At 62.7% G+C, this 26,732-nt stretch overlaps 1 protein-coding gene and 1 long non-coding RNA gene across 2 annotated transcripts; one reads left to right on the top strand and one right to left on the bottom strand.

Moving 5' to 3' along the window:
• Window positions 1-1,920: 1,920 nt before the first annotated feature.
• On the bottom strand, window positions 1,921-22,751 carry TRAF2 (TNF receptor associated factor 2). The gene is made up of 11 exons (XM_032634800.1): window positions 22,691-22,751; window positions 15,377-15,593; window positions 14,841-14,919; window positions 14,578-14,676; window positions 10,111-10,272; window positions 9,236-9,310; window positions 7,646-7,720; window positions 5,861-6,187; window positions 5,202-5,379; window positions 4,508-4,656; window positions 1,921-3,861 (listed from the first exon to the last, which is right to left on the bottom strand). The coding sequence occupies exons 2-11, from the start codon at window positions 15,562-15,564 to the stop codon at window positions 3,643-3,645; spliced, it is 1,551 nt and encodes a 516-aa protein (XP_032490691.1). The 5' UTR covers window positions 15,565-15,593; window positions 22,691-22,751; the 3' UTR covers window positions 1,921-3,642.
• Window positions 10,271-14,919, top strand: LOC116755388. The gene is made up of 3 exons (XR_004350354.1): window positions 10,271-14,421; window positions 14,606-14,698; window positions 14,797-14,919. It is a non-coding gene; the product is annotated as an uncharacterized LOC116755388 (long non-coding RNA).
• Window positions 22,752-26,732: the final 3,981 nt, after the last annotated feature.

Below are 26,732 nucleotides of genomic sequence, written 5' to 3' on the forward strand. Positions count from 1 at the left end.
CTCCTCTTCGTTGCGGTGCGCGGGCTTCTCATCGCGGTGGCTTCTCTTGTTGCGGAGCACGGGCTCCGGCGCGTGGGCTTCAGTAGTTGTGGCACGCGGGTTCAGTAGTTGTGGTGCACGGGCTTAGTTGCTCCGCAGCATGTGGGATCTTCCCGGACCAGGGCTCGAACCCGTGTCCCCTGCACCGGCAGGTGGATTCTTAACCACCGTGCCACCAGGGAAGCCCTGACATGTTCTTTTCAAGTGCACATGAAACAGCCACCAACGTGGAGCACAGCCTGCACCACTGAATGAGCCTCAGACACAGGAAGACGAGGGGGCGCAAGTCAGCTGTGAGCAGACAGCACACATGATGCTGTCCCTCTACTTGAAGGTTTCTTTTTTTTTTTGGCCGCAATGCATCCATGCGGGATCCTAGTTCCCCAACCGGGGATCGAACTCGTCGTGCCCCCTTCAGTGGAAGCGCAGAGTCTTAACCATTGGACCACCAGGGAAGTCCCTACTCGATGTTTCTAAATGATTATTTTGTGCGTTGAAAAAATAAGATGGAATTAAATTCTAGGTAACATGGAAGACAAGGGAGTAGGAGGTCAAATAAAGGCATAAATTAAAACTCACATCCCAGTGGGAATGCCAGATGGTGCAGCCACTTCGGAAGGTAACTTGACAGCTCCTCCGATAGTTAAACACACGCCCCACAGCTCCCCTCGGAGGCATCTTCCAGGAGAGAGGGAAACACACGTCCATGCTAAGACTCGTACACAATGCTCACAGCAGCCAAAGGCGGACCCACCCACGAGTCCATTACTGCGTGTCCATCCACACCGGGACGGTCATTCAGCTTGAGGCTTCAGAACCTTGAAAACCTCATGCTCCAAGAAGCAGACGTCAAGGGCCAGGTTGTGCGACTCTGCTTATACGAGTGTCCAGCACAGGCAAATTGGTGGAGACATGGGTCAGTGGTTGCCAGGGGCAGGGGGCGGGGGACGGGAACGTCCTAAACCAGGTTACAAGGCAGCGGCCCGCCCCCGGGTTCCTCCTCTGCAGCTCAGTTTCCCCCTGGAACCCTGGTTCCCTGGCAGAAGTGACTCCACAGCAGCTCACACTCCTCGAGGGCAGGGCCGGCGCCTGCAGTCCTGACTGCAGACGTCCACTCCTCGCTCCATCGCAGGGCGGGCACCTGTCCCGAGCTCCTCTGGCAAGTCCCCCAGATGGAGAGCCTTCCCGCTGCAGTCTCTGAGTCCACGCCCTTCCAGCGCTACCTTCTCCGGACCCTGGGCACCTCGGGGCAGCCACTCCCGTGCCCACGTCCCACCTTCCCAACGAACGGGCTCAAGTCTTCCTTCTGCTGTCACCTTCTTCCCGCTCCTTGTCCTTGTGGCTGAAGAGTACCTTTCTACGCCTCTCATTTTACTGTTCTGTTTCATTTTAAGGGTAAGGAAACAAACTCATTAATCTACTTGGTTTAACCTGAAGTGACCTGATGGAAACACACACACAAACACCATATATAAACAAACTTCAAACGTAAAAACCCAGTATGTTAAAAACAAACAGTATGTTTAAAACTATCAGAACAGGACTTCCCTCGTGGCGCAGGGGTTAAGAATCCGCCTGCCAGTGCAGGGCACACGGGTTCGAGCCCTGGTCCGGGAAGATCCCACGTGCCGCGGAGCAACTAAGCCTGTGCACCACAACTACTGAGCCTGCGCTCTAGAGCCAGCGAGCCACAACTACTGAGCCTGTGAGCCACAGCTACTGAAGCCCACGCGCCTAGAGCCCATGCTCCGCAACAAGAGAAGCCACCACGATGAGAAACCCACGCACCGCAACGAAGAGTAGCCCCCGCTCGCTGCAACTAGGGAAAGCCAGTGTGCAGCAATGAAGACCCAACGCAGCCATAAACAAATAAATAAATTTATTTATTTAAAAAAAACCCAACCATCAGAAGAAAACAGTATTTGTCAGGCTGGTGGGGGCAGGGGGCTGGGACTTCTTGACTAAGTGGCCAGCGGCACTGTCCATGACCCGCATGTGTACAAGCGCTCCATTTCTGTGCCCGCACGTGCTCCACGGCCAGTTTCCGGGAATACTGGGAGCTCTCTCCGACCAGGAGGAAAACAGGACCAACACCCCAGCAGGCAAGCGGGCGGCAGGCAGGGACCCTGGAGGAGCAACAAGCCTGCACGCACGAGCAGCAAGGGCTGGACCGGATGGGACGGGCAGCAGCGGGGATGCTCTGTCCAGGTTAGGAGGGCAGAGCGGGGAGGCACGTGCCCGAGGGAACGTGGAGGAGGGACACCGTCTGTGTCTGCGCCTGGCCCGCCGTGCGGTGCTCAGCACACCAGGCGTTCCCCTGGGGGAGGGGAAGAGGGATCTGCAGAGGACTGGGTACACAAGCCTTACTTGTGGGTGACCACAGAGACAGAAATTCAAACAGAAAAGGATCCAAATCCATGAGGGCGGTGCCTTGGCCAGTGAAGGAGGTGGTGAGAGGGAAAGGAAGCAGGACTTCAACTTTTCTGCAATGTTTCTTTTTAATTAAAATACAGAATTCAAAACGTGTACACGTGTTAATTTTGGACACACGGAGCTTATTACTCTGCGCCTTTCAATTCTTCAACTTCTCAAAACAGAGAAGCGACAGCGTTGTCACGGGTCCTCGTAAGGACTCCACTCTTGAGCACCCAGTCCCGGTCACTAGTGCACCTGGGTGTGGCCAGCTCCCGGCCAGGACGCCGTGCCCATCCTGCAGCCCCGGGCTGAAGCCCTGACTGGGTCCAGCCGAGGTGCAAGCATGTGCTCAGGCTGCCCGGGCTCTGCCGCTGCCGAGGAAACACCTGGAGGCCGGGCAAGTCCTGGTCCTGGGGAGATGCCACCTGTCAGGTCCCAAATGCCGACAAAGCTGTCGGCCACCCTTCCAGGCCGGGGGGCCCCGCACGGAGGGGCGGGGCAGGCCCAGAATCGGGGGCACGCACATGGCACTGCTCTCCAGGGCAGACCCTGGGGAGCCTGAGGGACGAGGAGCTGCCCAGCTAGTAACATCCCAGAAGAGAGAATGGCTGGCTTCACTGAGGCCCGCACGAGCCAGCCTGCAGGGTCAGGGAGCCCACGAAACCACTCAAGGAGCTGGCGACACATGGGGCGTGGAGGCCAGCAGGCCAGGAGGCCCTGGCCAGGGTCACTGATGGCCAGGACGAGAGCCAGATGGACACCACTCACCGCAGAGATTCAAGGGTTTAACAGCAACTCCTCCACACCCAACAGGGAAGCCAACGTGTCTTGCGGAGGCTGGGCAGGGGGATGCTGGACGTGCGCCCTGCACGCGCCACGGGGCAGGGGACACGGGATGCCCTCCCCACCTGCTGGCCTGGTCAGACTGGCCCAGCAGGGCTCTCCCTGGAGTGGCAGCCGGGCCCGAGACCGTCCCTCCTCTCCAGCAGCTCCTCACTGTGGCCCCAGCCGCCCCGCTGCAGGCTGAGGGCTCCACACCTGCACGGCCCACCTGCTGGAGACACACGGGCCTACAGCCCACCCCGATGGCCTTGGGCTGAACCCCCTCCCGGGAGGCGGCCCCTGCCTCTGGGACGTGAGCTCGCAGGTGCCCGCCCAGCACAGTGGCCCTGCTGCCGTGGGCAGCAGCTAGAGCCCTGTCAGGTCCACTATGGCCTTGATGAAGATGGCGTCGTCACGCACGTAGGAATTCTTGGCCTCCATCTTGGAGACAGGGCAGAAAAGCGGGCAGCCACTCGCGATGTTCATGTCGCTGACCGGCCTCTGGAAGGAGGATGAAGTCACGTCGGGCCTGAAGGCGTCAATCACATGCTCCCGGTTGTTCTGGTCCAGCAACATCAGGGTCACCTGGGAGGAGAGCGCCCAGGGGACAGCACGTGAGTCACAGCCTGCCCAGCCGGCGGGAGCCCGGTCTGCAGTCGAGTGCCAGGAGCACGGCCGCCACGGGTCGGCCCGGTCTGTCCATCTGTGCCCATCCCGGCGTCTTCTGTCCACTGACACCAGGATCCGAGGCTGAAGCCCAGGACCCTGCGCCACGTCCATTTGTGCTTTTTTCTGACACTTGTCTAAGGGACGTTTTCTCACCAAAGAGCTCACGCAGCTGTCCCCGCCCCCAGGAACAGCACCCCTCAGGGAGAAGCACGAGCCGGCCCCGCGCTCAGTGACGCCACCTCCTCCACGAGGGCCACGGGGCTGCCCAGCGTCGTCATGGCGTCTGTCCTGACTAGTGCCCGGGCCTCCGATTCCTCCCCTGCGTGGGCTCTGGCTTCCCAAGGGTTGGGCCATGCCCTCAGATCAAGGCCCCCTGGCGGCCCCCCTTCCTTGGGACAAACCCTGAGGCAGCACCACCACTAACTGCTGGTCCCGAGTGGCTGACCAGCGGCATGGCCCAGGAGACAATGGACACTGCCCAAGCACTGAGGCGTGGTGACGCCGACACTGGTCACCCACGGGCTCCCGTGTGCCCGCACAGCCGGGGCAGGGCCTTGCGCACCTTCTGGTTGAAGGGCCAGTGCAGGAGGGCGTCGTGGGGGCCCTTCATCAGAACGAAGAAGAGGGACAGGTGCGTCCCGCGCCCGGTGCCATCTCCGTTCAGGTAGGCACGCAGACACATCTTGTAGCCGTATCTGCTGGTGTAGAAGGCTGTGGGGAGGTGCTGGTGAGTGCCCAGAGCTCAGCCCATGCGGCCACCTCCCCAGGAAACACACACGCGCCACTCAGGGTGGAGGGCACGAGGAGGGAACGTTCTCCTCCAGGCACGCAGTTGGCTGCTCGTGCAAAGACTTCTCTTGAAAATGGAAGTAGTAATCAGACACAGCACTTCTAAGAAACCCTAAATGCGACCCCGCCCTGGCCCCGCTACCAACCGGGAAGGAACCTCAGGGGCTGGACTGAGACTTGAGCACCAGGCAGGGGCTCTGGGCAGACAGGCTGCGGTTGGACTGAGCTGGACCTGGACAAGTCTCATGTCCAACGGGGAGCAGAGGGGGCGACCACGGACACGGTGGGCCTGCTGTTTAAGGAACGAGATGTGACCCTGACATGAGGCGGGTGACTGTGGGCTGAGGAGCTGGCTCTGCCGGGGGACCCTGCTGCTCCCGGCCGCAGCAGGGGACAGACCCCAGCCCAGACATGCAGGGGCCCAGGGTGGCAGCAGCTCAGGGGGAGGGCAAGTTCCAGAAGAACACCTGGGGAGAAGATGGCTGGCGTGCGGCCAGCCACAGCTTCCTGGCGCTTCCTGGCGAAGTCCGGGATCTTCCAGATGAACACCCCGTCGAAGGTGGACGCCTCCATCTCGTGGACCTTCTGCTCCAGGTCAGCCATGGCCAGGTCCTTCAGGCCGATGCTCCTCTCCAGCTGCTGCACCTGGGGGCACGGGGCCCGTCAGGACGCGCCCCTGGGGCGCCGGGCCAGAGGGGCCTGGGGCTCACCCGCCTCCACAGAGACCAGCTTCCCTCTGGGAGGAACACGCTATGAAACGACTCCCGTGCCCAGTGCCTCAGCCTTGCTGGGTCAGCTGCTCTCGGATGGGCTCCATGCCCACGAGACCCCCGACCCCAGGAGGAAACGCGCTCGCTCGTGGGACCCGCATGAAGTGCCAGGCACCTTCCCCACGGCCACCTCTGCCCCCCAGTCAGAGAAGAGGCTCCACCATCGGCCTCTCTGAGCCCCGTGTCGGGCCCTGCGGGGAAGGGGCTCAGAGAGGAGCTCCGTTCAGGCCCAGCGCGGAGAGCCGAGTGCCTGCTGGAAATGCAGGCGCTGCCCTCAAACTCCTGGCTCTGCAGCCCCCTGAGCCCCTGGCACCCGCCCGACGAGGCCTGGGCACCGCGGGCGAGCGGGCACAAACCTTATTACTCAGGGCTTCGATCCTGTCTTGGTCCAGCCGGTGCTGCCGGCCACAGGCCTCGGCAGTCACGGCCACCCGCTCCACCTCCCGGTTCAGCACGCAGACGATGTTCTCGAAGGTGGCCGTCTTCCGCTCCAGGGCCTCGCACCTCTGCAGCAGCTCCATCGCCTGGGAGGGCGCTGCCCCTGGGCCTGGCGTGCTGGCCCCCCAGCCCTGCTCGCCCTGGCTGAGGAGGGGGGGCCCGGCCTCCAGGAGGGCGCCCAGAAGCAGGGCCAGGTGCTCCCGGAGCCGCTGCGCCTCGTGCTCCTGCAGCTTCTCGCCCTCCACCTGCCGAGGCACGACGCCCGCTTTCAGCCCCGGGGGCCCGCGGCCGCACACCTCGCTGGAGCACCGGAGCCCGGCGCGCGGCGGCGACACAAGGGTGACCTGCCCTCTCGCTCGCCTGCCAGCACTGTGTCTGTCACTGTCTGAACTCTGCGACAGTGTCTGCGAAACACAGACCTCCCTACGTGACTCACTCGTGTTTCAGGTGATGGGAGAAACACCGCGAAAGAAGAGGCCGCGGCTGGGCGGGGGGAGGGGGATAGACTCATCTTAAATAGTCCCTACGGACCTGGCTTTGCAGCCACATCCCTTCCAAAGCTCCACAACGAGTTTGAAGGGTCAGACAGCCTCAAAAAGCCGAAAGCGGAGAGAAAGGGACGCACCTCCGCGTGAGGCCCCGCGCCCGGGAGCGCCCTGGGACGGCCGGGCACCGGAGGCTTCCGGAAGCTGGGCCCAGGCCAGCTGGATCCACAGGGTCAAGAGGACACTCGTCCTCACTGGGACGTGAAGAGGCCGTGGCAGCGTGTGCCCTAGGCCCTTCCTCTGGCCTCTAACGTCCCCCAGGCCAGGGATCCCCGGACCTGAGCGGGAAATGACCAGCACCGTTGTTGCCCAGAAGCAGGATGTCAAACACAAACCCAGGGAACGGGAGGGGCACTGCCCTCGTTCACCCTCATTAGAAAAAACAAAGCAGGACACCGAGACCAAGTGTTGCGAAGTCACCAAGTGACAACACCGCCAGGACTGCTGCCACCGGAAATGCTGCTGGGGTGTCGCTGAGAGCAGAGGGCTGGTGTGCCCGTATCTATGGAGCCAGCCTCCGCTTGCAGGGCCTGCACACGCCCAGCCCTCGGGGGCACAGAACAGGTGGGAAAGGAGGGCAAGGGCACATGAGCAGGGAGCTGCCCAGGCCCGAGGGAGCCGCACAGAAGCTGGCAGGTGCGGCGGGCAGACAGGAGGTGGGTCAGGGCCCGGGGCAAGTCAGCGTGCTGGAGGACAGCCAGGCCGGTGACCGGGGTGCGGTGACGCAGGAGGGCCACGCAGGCCACAGAGGTGAGGCGGGGAGGCAGAGAGGCTCCAGGACCCGTCTGCAGGCAGAACGGAGGCTCTTCTGGGAGACTGGATGTGATGGGAGAGATAGGAGGCGGCTCCAGAACGACCACTGCGCTTTTGGCCAGAAGAGCCGGGTGGAGCAAGGTGTGCTTTTCGGGTGAGGTGAGAGGACGGGCAGAGGGGCATCGCTAGACCTCAGGGGGCTGCGCCACGCTGGGGGTTCCCAGCAGCTGGGCGGTCAAGGCTGGGCACCAGAGATCACCTGGGGGACGAGCGGACAGAGCCGGGACACCTGAGGGCCGGATTGGAGGTGGAGTGGAGACCGTGTCCGCACGGCGCGGTCACGTCCGCCGGCCTCTGCTTGGGAACCAGGAGCTCCCAGTGGTCCCGCCGCAGACCTGGACTCACCGTCTCGGGGCAGCCGACAGCGTGGAACCTGCAGGGGACTCGGCATCTGCCACACGTCCTGACGTGGTCCTGAAACTGACGGGCCTCATCAGACACCGGTCCTCCTCTGCTCCAGCCGCTCCCACACCGACTGGGTCAGCGTCTCATCAAAGGACCCTTGCACCCGCCCCACTGGCCTCTGCACGCTCGGGCCGGACAAAACCCCACAACCTGCTCCCAAAGCTGCAGTGCACCCTCACGCACACACGCAAACACGTGCACGTGTGTGTTTGAGGCACGTGGGCCGTCTGGGATCGCCCGCAGAGCCCGTCCCGCGCGTGGGCCTCTGCGTCCCAGAGAGCAGCCCTGCCCACCCCCTCCCTCACAGGCCGGTCTGAGGCCCTGGGGCCCGACAGCCCGGGTTCCAAACGGAGCCAGGAGTGAGACCAGCAGCCTGACCAGGGATCAGATCCCACTGCTGACCCGGCGTGGCGCTGGCCCATGGCCACACTCAGCAAAGCAGAACCCATGACCCAGAGCGTGGCCAGCTGACCCAGCAGTGCCTGGGCCGAGGGAGACACAGCCAGACCGGCATTGCCAGGAGTGTGTGGGGGGGAAGGGGCAGCCACTGGCCTCCACCTGCCAGGGACCCAAAATGTGGGAAATCAGACTTACGCCTGCAGGAAACAGAGAATTTCCTCTGCACCTGGGAGCGGAAAACGATCCCAACTCTGGATCAAAATCCAGAGACAATGAGAAAAACCTTGAAAAGTGCCCCCCAAAACAGAAACAAACCAAAAGTACCATTAACTAAAAGGATAAGTAACTGCAGCTTACAGCCCTGATATACAAAGAGCTCCAAAAACAGAGAAAACAGAGGACAAATGCCCTGCCGAGGAATGCACAGGAATGCTCCCCAGGAAAAGAAACGCAGGTGAAATTCAGGCAGAAAGCTCTCGGTCACGCTCACAGCTTGAGAAATGCCACCTAAACTAGCCTGGATGCTGTCTTCACCCATCACGTGGGAGAGGCGTGCGCGACCGAGGACAGCTCGGGAGGCGTCCGCGCCCCACCAGCTTCCGGAAGCACCCTCTTCCCAGCCCTTGCCCTGGAGCACTGTAACCGCTGGCCGCAACCTCAGAAGCTCAAAAGAAGAGACGAAGGGGCCTCAGCGAACAATCTGCAGCTGCCTCCCCGGGGACCAGGTGCGGGCTTCCCACAGGCACGTGAGCACGCGCCCTCCCTCTCTCCCAGAGCACGGAGGCTGCCTGGCCGCCACCACCGACTCAGCTCCCAGCACAGCCAGGGCGGGCCTGGGGGCCTGCCTGTGGAACCATCGCCACAGCAGGAGCACAGACAAGCCACCGCCCTGTCCTCAGGGACAGAGTCCTCAGGGACAGAGACCTCCCGCAGCGAGAAGAGCCAGGTAAACAGTCCAACTGCCCAGATCCCCGCTCCCTGGGGCCAAGTGGCTCGCAGCTGGGGGGGGGGGGGGGGGGGTGGGAAGAGGAGGAGCCCGCGACCCCACCCCTGGGAACCCCGCCCCCAGAGCAGAGGTGTGGCCTGTCCTTTGAACACCACGCTGCTCAGGGGCATCAGGGGAGCGCTTACTTTCTCGCGTGTGATCTTCTTCTTGCCGCAGCCCTCGCAGGTCAAGGGGAACTTGGGGCAGACCTGGTGGTGCGCCTGGAAGAGACGGGGCAGCCGTCAGAGCTGGGGCCGGGCCAGCAATGCTCCTGAGCCCCGAGGTGGAGACGGCATGCGACACGGGGGTCTGCAGATTCAGGACCTGCCCTCGCCCGGCAGCTGCTGGGGCAACACCAGGAGGAGGAGCGCCCCGAGAGTACTGCCACCCGGGTGCCAGGCTGGCGGACTTCCTGGTGGCGGGGGACCCAAGCGGCCAGAGCACCTCCGAGACCCCTGACGAGATGCGCAGGGTGGGCGCCCCGAAGTCTCGGGCCCTGGGCTGCCTCTAGAGCTGAGCTTCCCGGGCGTGAAAAACACCTCAGGACCCGACCAGCCAAATGCAGACTAACGGCCGGCTACTTCAACAAACAAACGGCAGAGGGAAAAAGACACCCACAGGGAAAGGCTGAAGGTAAAGAGACCTGCAGACACCGGGGCGGGGGGGGGGGGGGGCGGGGGGGGCGTCTGGGTCCCGACCCAGCAGATCCACGTGACCCACAAGGACAGACTCCGGAAACGTGGGCACCGAGCTCACTCGTGACCTCAGGACGCCTGTGAAGCTCCAGACGTGATATAACCCATGGGAAGGCCCATGGGAAGGTGGCCCGCCCTTCACAAACAAGCGACAACTTCCAGATAAAGCCACACGGCGTTTGGGGCCTGTTCAGCGTGAACCCAGGGAGGCTGCTGGCCGAGCGAGAGCGAGGGTGGCGTGGCCGCACGCTGCCGTCCCCCCGTGCAAGCTTGCCCCTGACCCGGGGCCGCCAGGAGCCTCCGAGCCGCCGGGCGTGCGCGCTCACCTTCATGTCGGCCGAGCAGCAGGGCGCCCTGCAGTGCCGGCAGCTGAGGCTTCGCTCCGGGCACGCGTGCTCCAGGTGGTGTTCCTTCTCGCCCAGGCGCACCAGGCCTTTACACGCTGGGCACTCGGTCAGCACGAACGGGCAGTGTCCTTCGTGGCCGCTCTGGCAACGAAGGGAGCGAGGTGTCGGCGGAGCGCCCGTGGGGTTCTGGGCCACTGCCCCGCCGGCCGTGGACCGGTCTGGGTACGTTCTTGGCGCTAGGCCACGGGGGCCACCGCATTCACTCCACTACCCCTGCTCCAGCGCAGAGATCAGGACCCAGATCCAGCCGGCGGCACCCCGCCCTCGGGACACAGAGGGGACAATGAGAGGGGCTGCAGGAACAGGTTCTAAGTGGACGGAGGGCAGAGAAGTGATGCCGTGGGGACCAGAGCGAGAAGCGGATGGAAACACAGGCGCTCACCCGTCCCGACGCCCAGGCTGAGAGTCCCCGTCCCCGCCCTCCTGGAGCTGAGGACGTGCAAGGTGACGTGGCCAGGGAAGCAGGGGCCCAGCCTGAGCTTCCGAAGGGTCAGGCGGGGCCCAGTAAAGCCAGCAGCGCGGGGAGGGCCCGACCTGGACAGGCGTGGCCCTGAGCAGCGCAGCACTTGGGGGGCCGCGGCAGCGGGCTGAGCGGAGGTGGCAGTGGCTGAAGAGGTGAGAAAGGGTGGGACGCGGAAACAGGGCCGCAAGCCTAGGGGACAGACAGAAGCTGTGCGCAGCTCTCAGGAAACGCCGGCCGGGAAGGGGCACGGAGGGTGGGCCGGTAAGCAGAGAATGGGAGATGACCGTTTTTTTTTTTTTTTTTTTTTTTCCTACAGTACGCGGGCCTCTCACTGTTGTGGTCTCTCCCGTTGCGGAGCACAGGCTCCGGATGCACAGGCTCAGCAGCCATGGCTCACGGGCCCAGCCGCTCCGCGGCATGTGGGATCCTCCCGGACAGGGGCACAGAACCCGCGTCCCCTGCATCGGCAGGCGGACTCTCAACCGCTGCGCCACCAGGGAAGCCCTTGCTGTTTTTTAAAAACTGTGGTCAAGTACGCATCACACAAAATCGACCCCTGGTGCCTGGGCACCGAGCACATTCACGCGGTGGGGTCAGCACCTCCACCAAGATTCAGCCTGGGCGCCTGACAAGCTGGGGCAGCTCAGGGCCCCCCACAGAGCTCGCTGAGCTCCTCCGCAGTGACCTTGAGGAAGGAGGAGCCTCACGCGGGCTCTGTCTCCACATGGCCCACAGTCCGAGGCCGAGCGAACAGGCCGGCCGAGTCTCCATCCCATGCAGCAGGCTTGGCTGCCAGGGCCAAAGCTCACCATCTGGGGAGTGAGAAGCGGTGCCAGGTGAACCCCAGAGACATGGCACATGTGGCGCTCTCCCAGCAGCCGGGGTGTGGAGACTTCAGATGTGGGGCCCGTGGCACTCCCGCCTCCTCACAGGACCCCGGGCTCCACGTCTCCCGCAGGGACACACGTCAGATGGAACTCGGCCTTCTCAGCAAGCCTCCCCGGTGACCCCACTCAACCCGACGGGGCTCCGTGGACGCTGCCGCAGAGGCCCGGACCCAGGACACAGACCGGCCGTGCGGGTGGGCAGGACACCACTAGGTACAGAGAGCAGAGCAGAGGGGACACCTTCCCCGAGGGCTTCTGCTCCGGCGACAGCTCCTCAAAGGCTCCACGGCAGCCACGCCCGGGAGGAGCTTCCCTCGACCGCCAGGGCACCCCCAGCTTCCCCAGACAGGGCCCTGGTGTGGCCACACTGAGCACAGCCCGAACAATCACCCCGAGCCACAGGGGAGCCTCGGAAACAACCACGCTCGTGAAACAAAAACGACAGCACCCAGAGGGCACTTGGATCTGATCAGAGCAAAAGAATACGCTCAAGGGTGAGCCCCGGGGCCACTGGACAACTGGAGAGGGACGCCCGCGGCCAGCGCTGAGCACCCGGCCCCACACGGCTCGCCACTCAGCGGGTGCCCCTGGGACTCAGAGCCCCCGAAGCGCGCACCTGGCGCAGGAGCGGCAGCGCCCTCACAGGCTGGCACGGGCTCCGCGGGCTCCCACTGCCACCAGATGGCTCAGGGAATCGACACTTCAACCAGAGCTCAAGCTAAATGCTCAGGCATTTCAACTCTGGATTCCCTGACACGTGAGCACATCCGACCCTGCTCACCTTTCAGCTGCAAAACGTCCCCATAAGCTGGTCCTCCCTCAGGTCCGCCCGGACCCCTCCTCTGAAGCCCGAGGCCCCTTCTCCCTGCTGTTCCTTCCACGCAGCCCCTGCTTCTCGCTTCCAGGAAAGCAGTCCCCAGGGCTGCTATGTGTACTTGGCAGCCACTTCTAACTGAACTGAAGTCTTAATTCACTGAGTTTTTAGAAAATACTAGACATGGCTGCAAAGGAAAAACTTATTCAAAGGCTGACCAGGATTTGCCCCACCTCACCACACTCTCAGGAGCTCAGCCGCAGCCTCAGCATTTCCCAGCACCGCCCCAATTTTGAGCAACCCAAAGGGCAAACGTGTTGGCTCCGGGCTGGGAGCAGGGCCACCGCTGCAGCAAGGTGGCCGCCCCGCGCCCCGAGGTGGGGTCTCACCCCAGCTAGAGAGAGGTTTACCCGACGTCAAAGGCTGCACCGAGAGACCCAAAGCAGAGCCCGTCTCCCACGTGACCAACCCCCAGGGACTTTCCTGAGTTCCCCGGGTGCAGCCAGGGACTTTCCAGCCCGCATGCCTGCAGGGCTGGCGCAGGGCCCACAGGCTGGCTGCAGTCCCAGGCCCTCGGCCAGGGGCCTGCGAAGCCACCACTCGCACCAGCGGCCTGGAGACGGCAGAAACCCCAGAGGACTCGGGAGCTGGGGTTATTCCGCCTGTCCCTGGGGGTCTTTGGTCCCCTCGAAAGGCGACACAGTACCCGCTGCACTCCCTGCTGGGGCTCCCCACCCGCCCAGGAGAGACCCTGCCCCGAGGCCGGCTCTCCGGACAGCGCTGGGCAACAACAGCTCAGGCCCGTCTGCTGAGCAGGGCCTCGGTGGCAGCACCCCCTGCCTGCGCCCCTGCCCCACGGTGGCCCCTGGGCGTCGGAGGCCTCTGTCCACGGACTGCAGTCCTACTCCCCGGAAGGGCACAGAGAGGCCTCCGCTTCCAGGCCCAGGCGCCCGTCAGAGGAAAGCCCAGCTTCTGTCCACCCGACCACTGGCTCCTCCCCAGAGACGGCCAAGCTGTTCCTCTGGCAAAACGCAACCGAGAGCCTGAAGCCCACGAAGTCGAGTCGGTCAAGACCAGAGGACGCCGCCGCGCAGCGCCCGGGACGGGAGCAGGAGGGAGGAGCCCCAGGAACCCAGGACCCCAGTTCCAGAGCCAACAGGCTCTCCCCTGTGTCGTGACTCAGTCACAGCCCGGCGCCCACCCCATGGCAGGGAGGCTGCTCCGTGGCCTGGGCAGCCCTGGGCGTAGGCGAGCCGGGTCCCCTGCAAACAGCCCCTCCAGCCTCGCCAGCCTCGGCCGCATGGGACAGCAACAAGGCCTCCCTACCTTAAGGACCCAGCCCATTACTCTGCACCACTGCACACGACCTCCCGGCCCGGGCAGCCTCCACTCCACCTCCTGTCTCACAGGGCTGGTTCCCGCACGTCTGTCCTCCTCTGCTGGGCTCATCTCACTGAGCCCCCAAAGCTGATTGAGAGTGGCCTCAGCGTGATGTCCCCAAGGTCCGTCCCCGCTGTAGCCTGGGGCGGGGCTCCCTTCCTCTCGTGACTGGACACTATTCCGTGGCAGGACCAGCCCCCATCTGTGTGTCCCGCCCTCTGCCAGGGATACTTGGCTGCCGGGAACGGTGCTCCTGGGAGCACACACGCGCAGGCACCTTGGAGACGGAAGTTTTTAAGGGTGTTTGATCACCAAGAAGAGTGTCTGGAGAGGCTCACAGCCGCAGGTTCAGCTGCCGGAGGCCCAGCACACAGGGACCCCGACATGCCAGCCTCGCACGGCAGAGACAGGCCTGCAAGATACGCACCCGGCCACTGCCCTTGTCACTGGCCAGATGCCTTCCTGTGACCCCAGAATGGACGTGCAAGCTACTCCCGCGTCTTCCAGTGGCAGCGCTATCCAAGTGAGGAAAGACAACGAAGTCCCGTCGGCAAGAAAGCTAGTTTCCTGCCTGCGCGGCGCTCTCAGGGCCGGACCAGGGTCCCCGCACACACCGCTGCTCACCGCCACCGTGCTGCGGCTGGAGGACCGCGTCCACGGACACACCAGGAAACAGCCCAGACAGGGTGAGCACCCCACCCTGGGCCACACACCCGGCTCCCCCGGCTCCAGAGTCTAGGTGGGCACGTCCGGAGCAGCAGCTGCACCCCCTTCCGCGGGAGTCAGGCGGGCTTGAAGCTGCTCTGCGGGAGGGGCTTCAGCCAGCGCAGGGCAGCCCCTACCTCGTACTCCTTCAGGGTCCCCTTCCAGGTGCAGCCCTCGCTGGAACAGACGGCCGGCAGGCTCTCTACCTCCCTGCGGGCAGCATTGTCCGGGAAAGCCTGGGGAGAGAGCGTACCTCGGGTAAGCCCCCTCCCAGACGCCCACCCGCCTGGCGCCCCACACCACGAGCCTTGCGGGGAGGCTCGGGACCAGGGCGCCTCTCCCACGGCCGTTCCCAGGTTCCCTCTCCCCTCGACACCGTCAGCGTGGACGGCTCACTCACCGAGCTGCTCTCCAGGATAGAGACGCCTTCCTCGTAAATGCCCTCGTTCACGCAGGCGGCACAGTTCTGGGGCCCGGAGCTGGTGGGGAGAGGGGGAGGCCGCACTGTGAAACCCGCCGTGGAGGGAGGGAGACCCGCGGCCTCGCCAACACAGGCCCACGCCACGGCTCGGGCTCTGGAGCCTCTGTCGGCCACCAGGGTAGCCAGCGGACACGACGCACCGTGCGAGACACTCGGGGCCCAGCCCCAAACCCCGGCCCGTCTGAACGCGACCCGCGCAGACGGATGCCAGGACCAGGGGCTGCTGTCCTCCTGCTGACGGGCGGGAGGCCCCACCTCCCGACCCCGCAGGGACTCGGGTGCCCGGCGCCAAGGGAGCGGGAGCCTCCAGGCAATTTTAAACTGTCCGCTTCCCACCAGAGACAAGGAGAAGCAGGGAAAACACTCTAAGGAGATGTGTGACTTCACCCACACCAAAGCAGCCCTGGGCCACGCGGGCATCCGCGTCCGCTCCTGGCAGCTCCCGGCGCCCCTACCTCAGGATGTTGCTCAGGCAGAAGGAACAGTAGCGGTGGCCACACTGAGCCTGGAAAGGCCTGCGCAGGACGTTCCTGCAGGCCGAGCACAGGTACTTGTCCTCTAGCTTGGTCCCCAGGAGGGTCTTGGAGAAGCCAGGCTGCAGCAGGTCCAGGGAGCCGGGAGGGGTCGCGCTGGCTGCAGCCATGAGCACCGCAGCCCCACCAAGGCCAAGTCCTAAGGGAGAGCACAGCGTGTCACGGCGGGTCCGGGGATGTGCAAGGCCTGGACCATTGGGCCTCTGAGAGGCAGGACGTCAGCGCTCCGGGGAGCCCAGCGCAGGCGGGGCTAAGGCTGAGACAGCGGGCACCCGCACGCCCGCCGCAGCCCTGGGCCCAGAGGGCTGTCCCTGTGGCCGCCCGGCCCGGGCCTCTGCTCCCAGGCCAGCTGGCCGGGCTCGCATCTGACCGTGATCGCGGACCCCAATCCTTGCGCCCTGCTGTCTCCCCAAGGCTCCAGGTGCGAATGTGTCCTTAGAACACTGGACAGCTTGGCAGGCGATGGCCCCGGGCAGGCCCAGGAGACGGCCGTACCAACCCTCAGCCCCAGGACAGGGGTGTGGCCTGCGTGCAGCTGCTGCTCTGCTTCCGTCCCCACAGCCAGGGTCCCTCTCGCTTCAGAGCTGCCCTTTGCCGTCCACCAGGCCTTGGTAAGGCCGCCACGCAAGGTACCCAGGATGGGCGAGCGGGCGGAGGGCCCCCCACAGCGTTCAGAGGCCTGCTCTTCGTCCGCTACCCTGGCAGGCCGCCCCAGCCCTTCGTGCAAATCCCCGAAGAGCCCTCCCTGCCCCCGCACGCCCCCAGCACACACGCCCACGTCTGCTCTGGGGTCTGGGCATGGTCAAGTCAGGACGCTATGAAACTCTGCCCCTTTCTGGGGCGCGGAGGCGGGGGGTCTGCTTGGGCAGCGACCGTGCACAGGGGGCCACGTGCACCGTCCTAAGCTGGCCTGACACCGAGGGGACAGCACAGACGGTGTCGCCCCCTAGCTGCTGGGCAAAGCCACTCTCAATCAGCTGTGGGGCCCGTAACACAGGAGGCCTTACTCGGAGGGCCCTCTGCAGCTCCCAGAACGTTTCACAACCGACATTCTTGCCTCCAACCACCGACAGAAGGGAAGCTGTGCCCGGGCACCTCGGGAGGGCACACCTGTGCCTCTCTCGCGCTCTCCTCACACTGGCAGGCCTGGCCCCTGGAGGGTCCATCTGTCAATTCGACAGCTGGGGGAATCTCATTCCTTCAAGCCCTCACAACACAGATGTGCAAGCATGAGAGGTGCCTTTATTAGTAAAACCTTTTGGTGGACGATGTGAACAAAAAGTCCCAAGAGCTCACGGACACGCCCCCAGTGTGGGCCAGGGCAGCTCAAGGTCAGGCTGTGGTGGCCACACGCGTGTGTGCGTCTGGAACACAGGCCCGTGAAGGTGCACTCCCTCCCGCCTGAGAGGCATCACGTCCCTAGCTTCCCTCTTTTTCTGGTCATGCTAACTAAACTGATTTCGTAACCTTGATGGTTTAAAATATCGTGGCTCCAAACTACATGAGAAAGAGGAGTTTTTATTTTTGAATTTAACATGAAAAAAAAAAGCCACCTTCTTTAGGTCGAAACCCTGTATTTGTTATAAGGTGTTAAATAAAATGAAATGTGGGAATTCCCTGGCGGTCCACTCGTCAGGGCTTCGCACCTTCATTGCCGAGGGCGTGGGTTCAATCCCTGGTTGGGGAAACTAAGATCCCACGAGCTGCGGCGCGGCCATAAATAAATAAATAGACAAACAAAATAAACAGGATGAAACGCAAAGGCCTCTGTGGCTGCAGCCATGTTTTACACAGGCAGGGCCAGAAAGCAAAATAAAAAATGAAGCCCGTGCAAGGCGTAAGGATGAGGGTGACGCTTTTCTTGCTGCCAATCTCAAACACAGTCTCCAGGGGACCTGTCAGGAGAGAGTTTCTTCTTTTGCGATGACTTTCCGCCCGAATGTGGCCGGCCTGGGGGAAACACTTTTTGGCCGACTGACCACACCTTCTGTGGCAGATTGAGCCCATTTTATTAATCCATGGACCTTTACTCCTGTTGGACATAAAAGAACCACAAACGGTCTCTTTCCTGAGCAATAAAGAAGGAAAAGGCCCCAACACACAGTGGGCCTCGTCTTCCCCGCTCAGCGGTCACAGCTAGCTGGCGCGGCAGGAGGGCGGGCGGTCAGAGGGCACCCCCGCCACGTCCTAGGAGGTCTCAGTGCTTAAGGTCTTAAATGTCTTATTCAAGTCACAGTTATACACGTGAACCCTCAAGAACTGCAATGGAAAACATCAGACAGACTCTAAAGCGCCATGCCCAAACTCAGCGCTGAAGGTCACCCGACCGCCCAAACGTCAGAAGAAGCCTCCGCGTCTCTGGCCCTTTCGGACCCTCCTGGCGCCACACACTCCACCCACCTGCAGTCACACAGGGCTGGGGGCTGGGTGACCGGCAGCCTTTGTACTTAGGGGTCAGATGTTACAAGCCTCCCATATGGAACCAAACCCCCCTACTGGTCCTTCCAAGCTTCCAGTTCATTTTCCAAATCCTGACTCTCAGGTGAGGTGGTAAAAAACAAGAACTACATCCATTCACACGACTCACCAGGGAGTGTGAACGAGTGTTCCCGCACAGCCCGGCCCTGGTCTCACACTTACTTCACTCCCCAAATATGCTCCAGACGTGAATGCACTAACTTTATACAAGAAACTCGCATTTTGTTGAAACGGCATTTCTACTAGATACAAAACATTATTTACAGGATAATTTCAGCTACGTGAAGCTCGAGGATAGGCGAGACTAACCTATGACGATAGAAGTTAGAACAGCAGTTAGCCTTGGGGTTGGGAACTGGGATACAGCAGACGTTGGGTCTTCGTGCTGGTTCTTGGCACAAAGCACCCAGAACCGCTGCGGCTTCCTGGGCCCTGGGGACAGAGGAGCATCTCCACGGTGGGGGGCGGGGGCGGCGGCGGCGACACTGGCCATTGACTTAATCACCAGTGATTCAATCAATCCTGCCTTCAAAACCGAGCCCCGGTGAAAACCCTAAACGACCGGGTTTGGAGAGCTTCTGGGTTGAACACGTGGAGGTGCTGGGAAGGGGGTGCTGGAGAGGGCATGGAGGCTCTGCGTCCCTCCCTGTACCTGGCCCTGTGTGTCTCTCCCAGCGGGCTGTTACGCATGTTTCTCTGAGCCCTTCTAGCAAATTACTGACTGCAAGGAGGGGGTCATGGGGACCCTCAATTTACAGTCGGTCAGTCAGAAGTATGGGAGGCCCCGCCTCCCCACTGGCATCTGAAGTGGGGTGGGGGCAGCCTTGTGCAACCAAACCCTTAACACAAGGGGTCTGTGCTAACTCCAGACGGCCAGTGTCAGAACTGAATTAAACTGCAGGATGCCCAGTCGGCATCTATCAAGAAAGGTAGGGCTTCCCTGGTGGCGCAGTGGTTAGGAGTCCGCCTGCCGATGTAGGGGACACGGGTTCGTGCCCCGGTCCGGGAAGATCCCACGTGCCGCGGAGCAGCTGGGCCCATGAGCCATGGCCGCTGAGCCTGCGCGTCCGGAGCCTGTGCTCCACAGTGGGAGACGCCACAGCAGTGAGAGGCCCGCGTACCGCAAAGAAAAAAAAACAAAAGCCAGGCAGAACTGCTTGGTGTGGGGAAACCCACACATCTGGAGTCAGAAACCCCGTGAGACGTGAAACAGAGAAGCTTTCCACGCGGGAGGGTCAGTGCTGCCTGAGGGATGTGAAGGCTTCCGGTAGGCAAGGCATGACGGTATATGTGGACACAGGTGCATCTGGCTGTACATTTAGGACTTGTGCATTTTGCTGTATGTATGCCTCAGAGATGGAGTTTCTATTCCCGAGAGTCGAGAGAAAGATGGTGAAATCACTAAGTATGGTACACCCATGCACGCTTATCCAGAATAACCCTGCTTCATAATATTAACAATGGCAGAATAACCTCAAAAACCGGTTTTAACACAAAAGAAGCCCCCCCAGGTGGGGCTGCATCTCCCTCCTGCCTCCCCAGCCCCAGGAGAGTGGGGGGCATCTGGCACCCCACCGCTGTTCTGCCATTTCCTGTGCCCCCTTCCCAAGCCCAGGTCCCGCCTGGGTACACAGCAGGAGGACCCAGGGAGCGAGCCGTCCCTGTGAGAAATCACAGAGACCCCGACTGAGCCGGAGGCCGCTGGGCAGCTGGGCTCCACCGTCCTCAGCCCGGTGTGTGGGGGTCAGGGACTAATTCCCAGAAGGCTACGTTGCTGCCCAAACCGACATCACACCAGGTGTCGGAGCACTCGGCTGCCGGGGGCCACCTGTTGCCAGCAGACACACGGGTTCAACCCAGGAGCTTCCCTCTGGGATGCCCCAACGCGAGGACCGAACTCCCCCAAATCCACGCTCCACTGAAAGCTGCCCCTGCTGCATGCCATGCTGGGCCCCCCAGGTCCGAGACTCCTGAAGCAGCTCCCGGGGACCTGTGACCGCACACAGCGTGTGCTCTCGTCCACGTGAACGTTACCGCTGACACTACTTTCATCTTCGTTCAAGCTCAAGGTGATGCCAAGCGGTCTGGTACCAACTTAACGCCCAACAGCCGTTTACACAAAAGCACACAGCAAACGCTGCGCCGTCCCTTCCCGCCTGCGCCCACTCACAGCTACTCGTGCCATCAACACACCCAGATTCTTATGAAAAACTGGGGCCATCAACAGGGAGACGCTGATCAATGACGCAGCGATTCTGCCCCTCTGAGGCCTCAGCCCCACCTCATGCCCACCTCAAACGGGCCAGGAAATCCACTGGCTCTACCCGCTACAAACACCCAGGACCTGACCACACTGCTACCACTGGGCCCAGCCACCGTCCATTGTGACCTGAGTCACCGCGGGAGCCTCCCGAGGCCCTTAAGTACGAGCTGGGGACTTGGGCTCCTCCCTCAGACCCCCAGGCTTCCAGGGCCTCTGCCGCTCGGCTTCCCGAACAACCCTCGCCTCCCCGCACCGTTCCTCGGCCGGGGCAGCATCGCGGGCCTGGAGGCAGGGAGGAGGGACCCGGGCCCATGGGAGGTGCAGGGGTGCCCTCCGTGCTCCCAAGGCTCCCGCCGGTCACTGGCTCCTATATCCATGTCTGACCCTTCCTCCGTGCTGCACCACTGGCCCAGCCGGGCGCCGCCCCACCACAAAGCAGGGCACCCCAGTCCTGGGGCCCGCACTGTAGTCACCTCCACTACTCACCTCCTACCCCCACCGCTGCTGCGTCCTCGCCTCCCTAAATCACAGCCAGTCCCCAAGAACACCCGCCCCAAACGCCATCTCCACCGCCTGCTGGCCCTGCAGGGAACACGGGGGCCAGAGCCAGGGGACAGCTTCCGCGGAGCCTGCCCCCGTCACTCCCCGAGGCTCAGCCGCCCAGGCCTTTGGGAGCGATCCTCACCCATCTCCGTGAAGGAGCAGGCCCAGGACACAGGGAGGACAGGGCAACAAGCCCAGGTGTGGACACAGGAACAGACGGAAGGGGTGCACCCCATTCTCGGCATGATCTGTGGAACCTGTGGGTCATTTTTTCTGTGTTTTCTTCTCTGGACCTTCCTCCCCTTGCCCGTGTGTGCGCTGCCCTGCGGTGGAAACCCACCTGCCGGACCGTGCCCAGTCCACGCTGGTGTGCTGACCATGCGGGCGGGCGGGCAGGCGGGCTGGCGTCTCTCACTGCCAGAGGGGGGCCCACACCTGGCTCAGAACTAAGTCAGAAGGCCTTTTCTTCCCGGAGAAAACATTTTCTCCAGCACCAAGTGATGGCTGTAAATCCCGTGCTCTAGTCCACAGTGTACGACCGCTGTTGAAACAACCCATTTCTTCAGGTCCCCAGAGGAATGACATGCGCGTTTGTCTCCCCAGAGGGAGTGAGCCTGTGATGTACATACGGGACCTGCACTCTGTCGCTCCGCATGGATGTTTCCAGGCTCCTGCTGTGTAGCACGCGTGGAGCTGGGGAGACTGGGCAGCACCGTTACCGATGCGGCCAACAGGCGAGGGCCACAGGGCACAATGCAACCGCAGGTGGCACAGGTCTGGGACGCAGGGGGGACACCGGAAGGGCCCATGGCGCGGCCTGGGTGTGTCAGGAGGTGCGCTCAGGGCTGTCCCAGGCCAAAGGACCAGAGAGCACAGAGGCCCAAATCACAGCTCCGGCCTTTGGGAGCTGCAGCCTCACGGGGGCTGGGCTGTGTCCCCAGGCGTGGGGCTGAGCGGGGGCACCGGCCAGGCTGCGGCCTGGCATCAGAGGGAGCGGCTGCTCGAACGTGTGGGGATGCTACCGCTGAAAGCACTGAAAGCTTCTACTCCTCAGAAAAGCTTCCAAAAAAGCACTGCTTAGGATTTTGTCTGTTTGAAATTCAAGCAACGGTGAGTTTTGCGGTATGTAAATTACACTGCAACAAAGCTGTTAAAAATAACCCAAACGACAATTCTGGGCTGCTTGGGACCCCCACCTAAAGCCAGTAACTGAGTTGCTAAACGCTGTCGTCCTCGCCGGGGACATGTGGTCCCTGAGTCACGCAGGGCCCGGCGTCAGGCCTGGCACGCCCCCTGTTCTGCTAGATTCGAGGCCGGGCGGAGCGGCTGCTGTCACAGGCGCGCAGCTGTCCCTAGCTCTCCCCCGTCCCCACCGTCCGGTCCACGAGGAGCCCGCTCTGCCTCCAGGGAGCGTCTGGCCCCGCACACACAGCAGTTTTCTGAGTCCCCACGCCAGGCTCCGTCCGCCCCGGCAGCTCCCTAGACCCCTGCATCCTCCCCATCCACCTCGGGGCTCGGTGTCACCGTCGGACAAGGCCCAAGCTCAGGGGGGTCGGAGACACGGGGAGAGGGCCCGGGGCAGCAAGCGACAAGCGGCGATCCCCGAGGTCCAGGCCGCCCGCGGAGCCCGTCCGGACCCCGAGCGGGGCAGGAAGCCCCTCGGCGGCAGGAAGGGGTGGGGCGCCGCAGCCGAGGCTCGGGGGCGGCCCGGGGGGCGTGGACCCCGCGCGGACCCGGGCCGGCCGCCGTGGACGCCCCGCCGTTCGCGAACTTTCCTGTGAGGGGCCCGCTCCGACTTTCAGTTTCCGGCTCCGAGAAATCCCCTCAAGCCCGCGCGCGGCGGCGGCCGTGCCTCCCGCCGGGCCTCCTGGCATCGCGCGCCCCCCCCCCCCCGCCCCCGCCCCTCGACCTAGACCCCGAACCCCAACCCCAAACCCCGCGGCGCGACTCACCAACCGCCGCCGCGCGCCCGGAACTGCCTGCCCGCCTGCCGCCGCCGCCGCCGCCGCCGCCCCGCCCACGAGCCCGCCTGATGGACTGATGTGGAGACCTACCAGGAGAGCGCAGGAAGCCACACAGGGCCCCGATTGACCAGCTTTCTCCCCCGCCCCCTGCCTCGGGCCCTCCCTCCTGACGGACTGACACAAAAGCCTACCAAGTGCCCGCAGAGAGCCACAGCGGGCGCCGATTGGCCAGCTTTCTCCCCCGCCCCTCCCACCTCGGGCCCTCACTACTGACTGACTGACACAACAGCCTACCAGAAGCGCGCAGGGAGCCGCAGCGGGCGCCGATTGGGCGGAGCTGACGCGGCTAGGGTACTTAAGTCGCCCGCGGACTCTCTCTAGGCAGAGTCCGCCTTCGCTGGCGCGGCTCACTGGCAGGAGGGCGTGGTGCCGCTGTTCCCGCAGAGGGTTAGCTCCAGGCGCGGGGCACCACGGCGATACCCGGCTCAGGGCTGGGCCCCAGTGTGGGTTACATTTATGAGAAAAAGTACAAATAGACGCCGCTCACCTAAAGGGTAGGAAGGCTTTAGAGGTCTCCTTTCGGAGTAGTGCAATGTTCTAGATCTAGGTAGTGGCGACGGTTGCCCGACATTACAAAGTACAAATGACACTGAATTGTAAGCTTTAAAATGGTTTAAACGGTGAATTTTATCTTATGTGAATTTCACCACCAAACAAAACAATATGCACAGCCTATGGCACATGGACACACACGAGTGGAAATATTTAGAAAGGAAGCGCTGGTCTCGACCAGAAAAAAGGGGCAGCACACTGCCGCTAAGTGTGTGACCTGAGGACAAGCCGTTTCTCATCTGCTAAAGGACAGTGGGGACAATTTGGATTCTCTCCTGTGGAATACAGCTTTCTAAATACCTGAGAACAGCGGCTCATCTGATACCAGCACCCAGAAGTGGGGACCGCTCTCCCCATTTTGCAGAAAAGGAAAGATTACGAGAGGCAAGACTCCTTACCCAGGTCACACAGCACACTGGGCACCCCCGCTCCAGGGGGAGCATCTGAAGCCACGCAGACTGTTCAAGGACAGAGTAAATGACACAGGCAGGCTGTGAAGCCACATGGTGTAAAGGGTCCACACTGTGTCCAGAAGTACTCACATCACACTGCATAAATCATTACTAGGTTTGGAGTCGGAATCCCCTGATCCCAAACGCCACATCCCCGGGATACAGCAGCAAGGCCACTAGGCCTCCATTACAAGTTCCGTGAACTTCAAGGATGAGTTTGCCACCAGCAGCCGTGGAAACCTCCTCAGTCCCCACCTACGCGTTCCATGAGGTTTCCCTCAAGGCCCATAACTAACCGAGCTCTCAGGTGTAAGGAGGTTTCTCCTCCCGGGGTCTGGGGGGCCGAGGCCATCCTGTGAACCCCCTGGCAGCACGGAAGGAAGTGGCTCTTGCTGCAGAGAGGAGGTCCCCCCCCAGCAGCACCCCTCTTTCTTCAGGGTAAAGTGGAAGTTGTTCGCCGGCCTTCTGCAGTGACTCCCTGGGGAGGGTCAGACCTCACTCACCCTTCCAGCATCGGGGACAGCACAGGAGCGCTGGGCTCAGGGCCCCCTCAGCCCACCCTGCATCCCGAAGAGATTTCCTGGACGAAGGTCTTGCTTCCCGGGAAGGAGGCTGCCTGCAGCCTTCGGCACTGACAGGGCTGAGCCCATCTCGAAGGACCTGGCGATGCTTCCAGCATGAAAATGATTTCATATCTCTCAGACTGCCAGTTTCAGAGGATTTTCCTGAATACATTGTGTGTGTGTGTGTGTGTGTGTGTGAGAGAGAGAGAGAGAGAGAGAGAGAGAGAGAGAGAGAGAGAGAGAGAGAGAGAGATTCTGACAACAGGCCCCCGAGTTGAGACTGGGTAGAGGGAGCCTCGGCAGGGAGGGGCTGCTGACTGAGAAGCGGCCAGCCCACCCCCGCCTGCCAGCTCAGAAGGGTGACACCTCGATCCAGACGGGCTGGAAAAGGGATGACTCACTCTGGTCGTCGGGCAACTCAGGGGATTCCCACGCGGGTTCCTTCCTGCCAAAAAGAAAGCAAAACTCAGCCTCTGATGCAGCCATGCAGGGAGGTGGCTGGGACAGCCCCGAGCAGACCCTAGAGGGGGCCTGCGTCATCCACCTGCTCCCTGAGGGCTGGGGTCTAGGGCCTCTGTCCTGTGCCTCAGTGCCCCCCAGAGAGAGGCGTGGGCCTGGCTACAGATCCGGGTCGATGCTGCGGTGGATGCTGGCTTTTCACAGCTCGCCGGCCAGGCAGGAGAGGCCCCATCAGCTGCCCACTGGGCCTGCAGACCCCGGGGGAGGGTGCTGCCGCGGCCACCCACTCTGCCCCAAGGCCCCCTCTCCCAGGCCCCTGGCGCCTGCCACGCCCCCTTGGCTTTCCTCCCTCGGGTCCTGGTCTGCGCCCAGGACATTTCTGAATGCTGGTGGCACCTCCGCTCCCCACTGGCATGGCCAGTCCCCTTGGACATCTCACTTCCCATCCTTTACACACCCAGGCCTCTGGGAGACAGCACTCAGGGCCAGGAGGCAGGAAGGCCGACATGGGCCCCCACGTAGGACCCTGGACATGGGCTGCCCCTCCTGTGCCCGGTGCTGTCCCCAGAGCAGAGGCCGGCACTGAGCAGAGCCAGCCTCCCAGTACAGCCCACTTCCCGTCCTGAGAGCTCGGCCCCGCTTCTTTTCTCGCTTTTCAGACATTTGAAGGTCAACCGGGGGCTGCAGCTTCTGAAAGGAGCTGGTTTCACTCTCACTGTGTAGTCACCTGATGGATGCATTTCCAGAAAGGCCGGCCTCCAGCTCTGCCCAGAATTCCCCTGCCCGGGAGTCAGCCACAAGGGGCTCCCCCACTCCCCCTCCTGGAAGTGCACAGCCAGCACCGTCCCTCCCCAAGAAAAGGAGAAAGACGAGGCTGGTGAGAACCCGCAGCTGATTTCATGGCAGTAGCCAGTGCTCTGGGACCAGGACCGCCCACGCCCAGGCCCTAATGAGGTGCAGAGAGCACGGCGGTGACAGCGTGCACATAGCGCTGCGTCCTCTGTAAGCAAAGGTGGAAAAGAATGGTTTCCGTGTCTGTTTGTACTCTCTGTAGACTTGGGAAGGGTGCAGGAGAAAGTAATCAACGTGATGGGGGCCAAGGAGCAGGCCATGGTCACTGTACACCATCCCACAGTTTTTAAACCACCTGATGGTACCACCGATTCAAAAGCATTTGGTTTTAAGCAACAGAAGGTCATTTCGGAAGCTCTGGAAAACACAGAAAAGTACCAGGAAGAAGGCAAAGATCACCCCAAATTCCCCCACCCTGCCCAGGTTCCCCACTCAACATCCACCTCCCTTCAGCCGATCTCAGAAAACGGACGCCACCCCACACCCGGAACCGAAGGCCTGGGGGACAACCTCGCATGCAGAATCACAGGTGCCCGGGCTTCCCTGGCCAACCCTGGCCTCCGATCGCCAGGCCGACCTGGCCCCAGGGCCTTTACACCGGCCAGTGCCTTGCCGGGACCAGCTCCCTCACTCCCCGGCCGAGGGCTCAGCCTGGGCCCTCTGCAGGTCCTAGGGTCTCAGATAGAGAAGGTCTCTCCTGCTGGCCCTGTGTTAAGTGGGTCCCCCCCAACACACCCCGTGGGACTAGACTCGGTTTGTGTCCTCTGCCAGCTGGGTCATCGGAGGGCAGCGGCCTCTTCGGCCTCATTGGGGAGCAGCGGCGGGTCCGCGCGCGCCCTCTGCCGGCCACATTCGGAACTGCCGCTCTGGCCCCTTGACTCCGGCCGGACCTCCCGCCCAGGCACCGCGCCCCTGCTCCCTGTGGGGACCTTGCTCCACCGCCTCACTTCGGACCCGCAAACCGTAAGATGGCTCTGCTCACACTCGGACCCAGCAAGTGATCACCTGGCCAAGGTCCACAGCTCTGTGTCGGAGAGGCTCGGGGTGGCCCTCAGGGGTCTCCCATCACCCCACCGCAGCAGGCATTCCCCG

This window comes from Phocoena sinus, chromosome 6 (genome assembly GCF_008692025.1).
Source record: "Phocoena sinus isolate mPhoSin1 chromosome 6, mPhoSin1.pri, whole genome shotgun sequence".
Taxonomy (NCBI): domain Eukaryota; kingdom Metazoa; phylum Chordata; class Mammalia; order Artiodactyla; family Phocoenidae; genus Phocoena; species Phocoena sinus.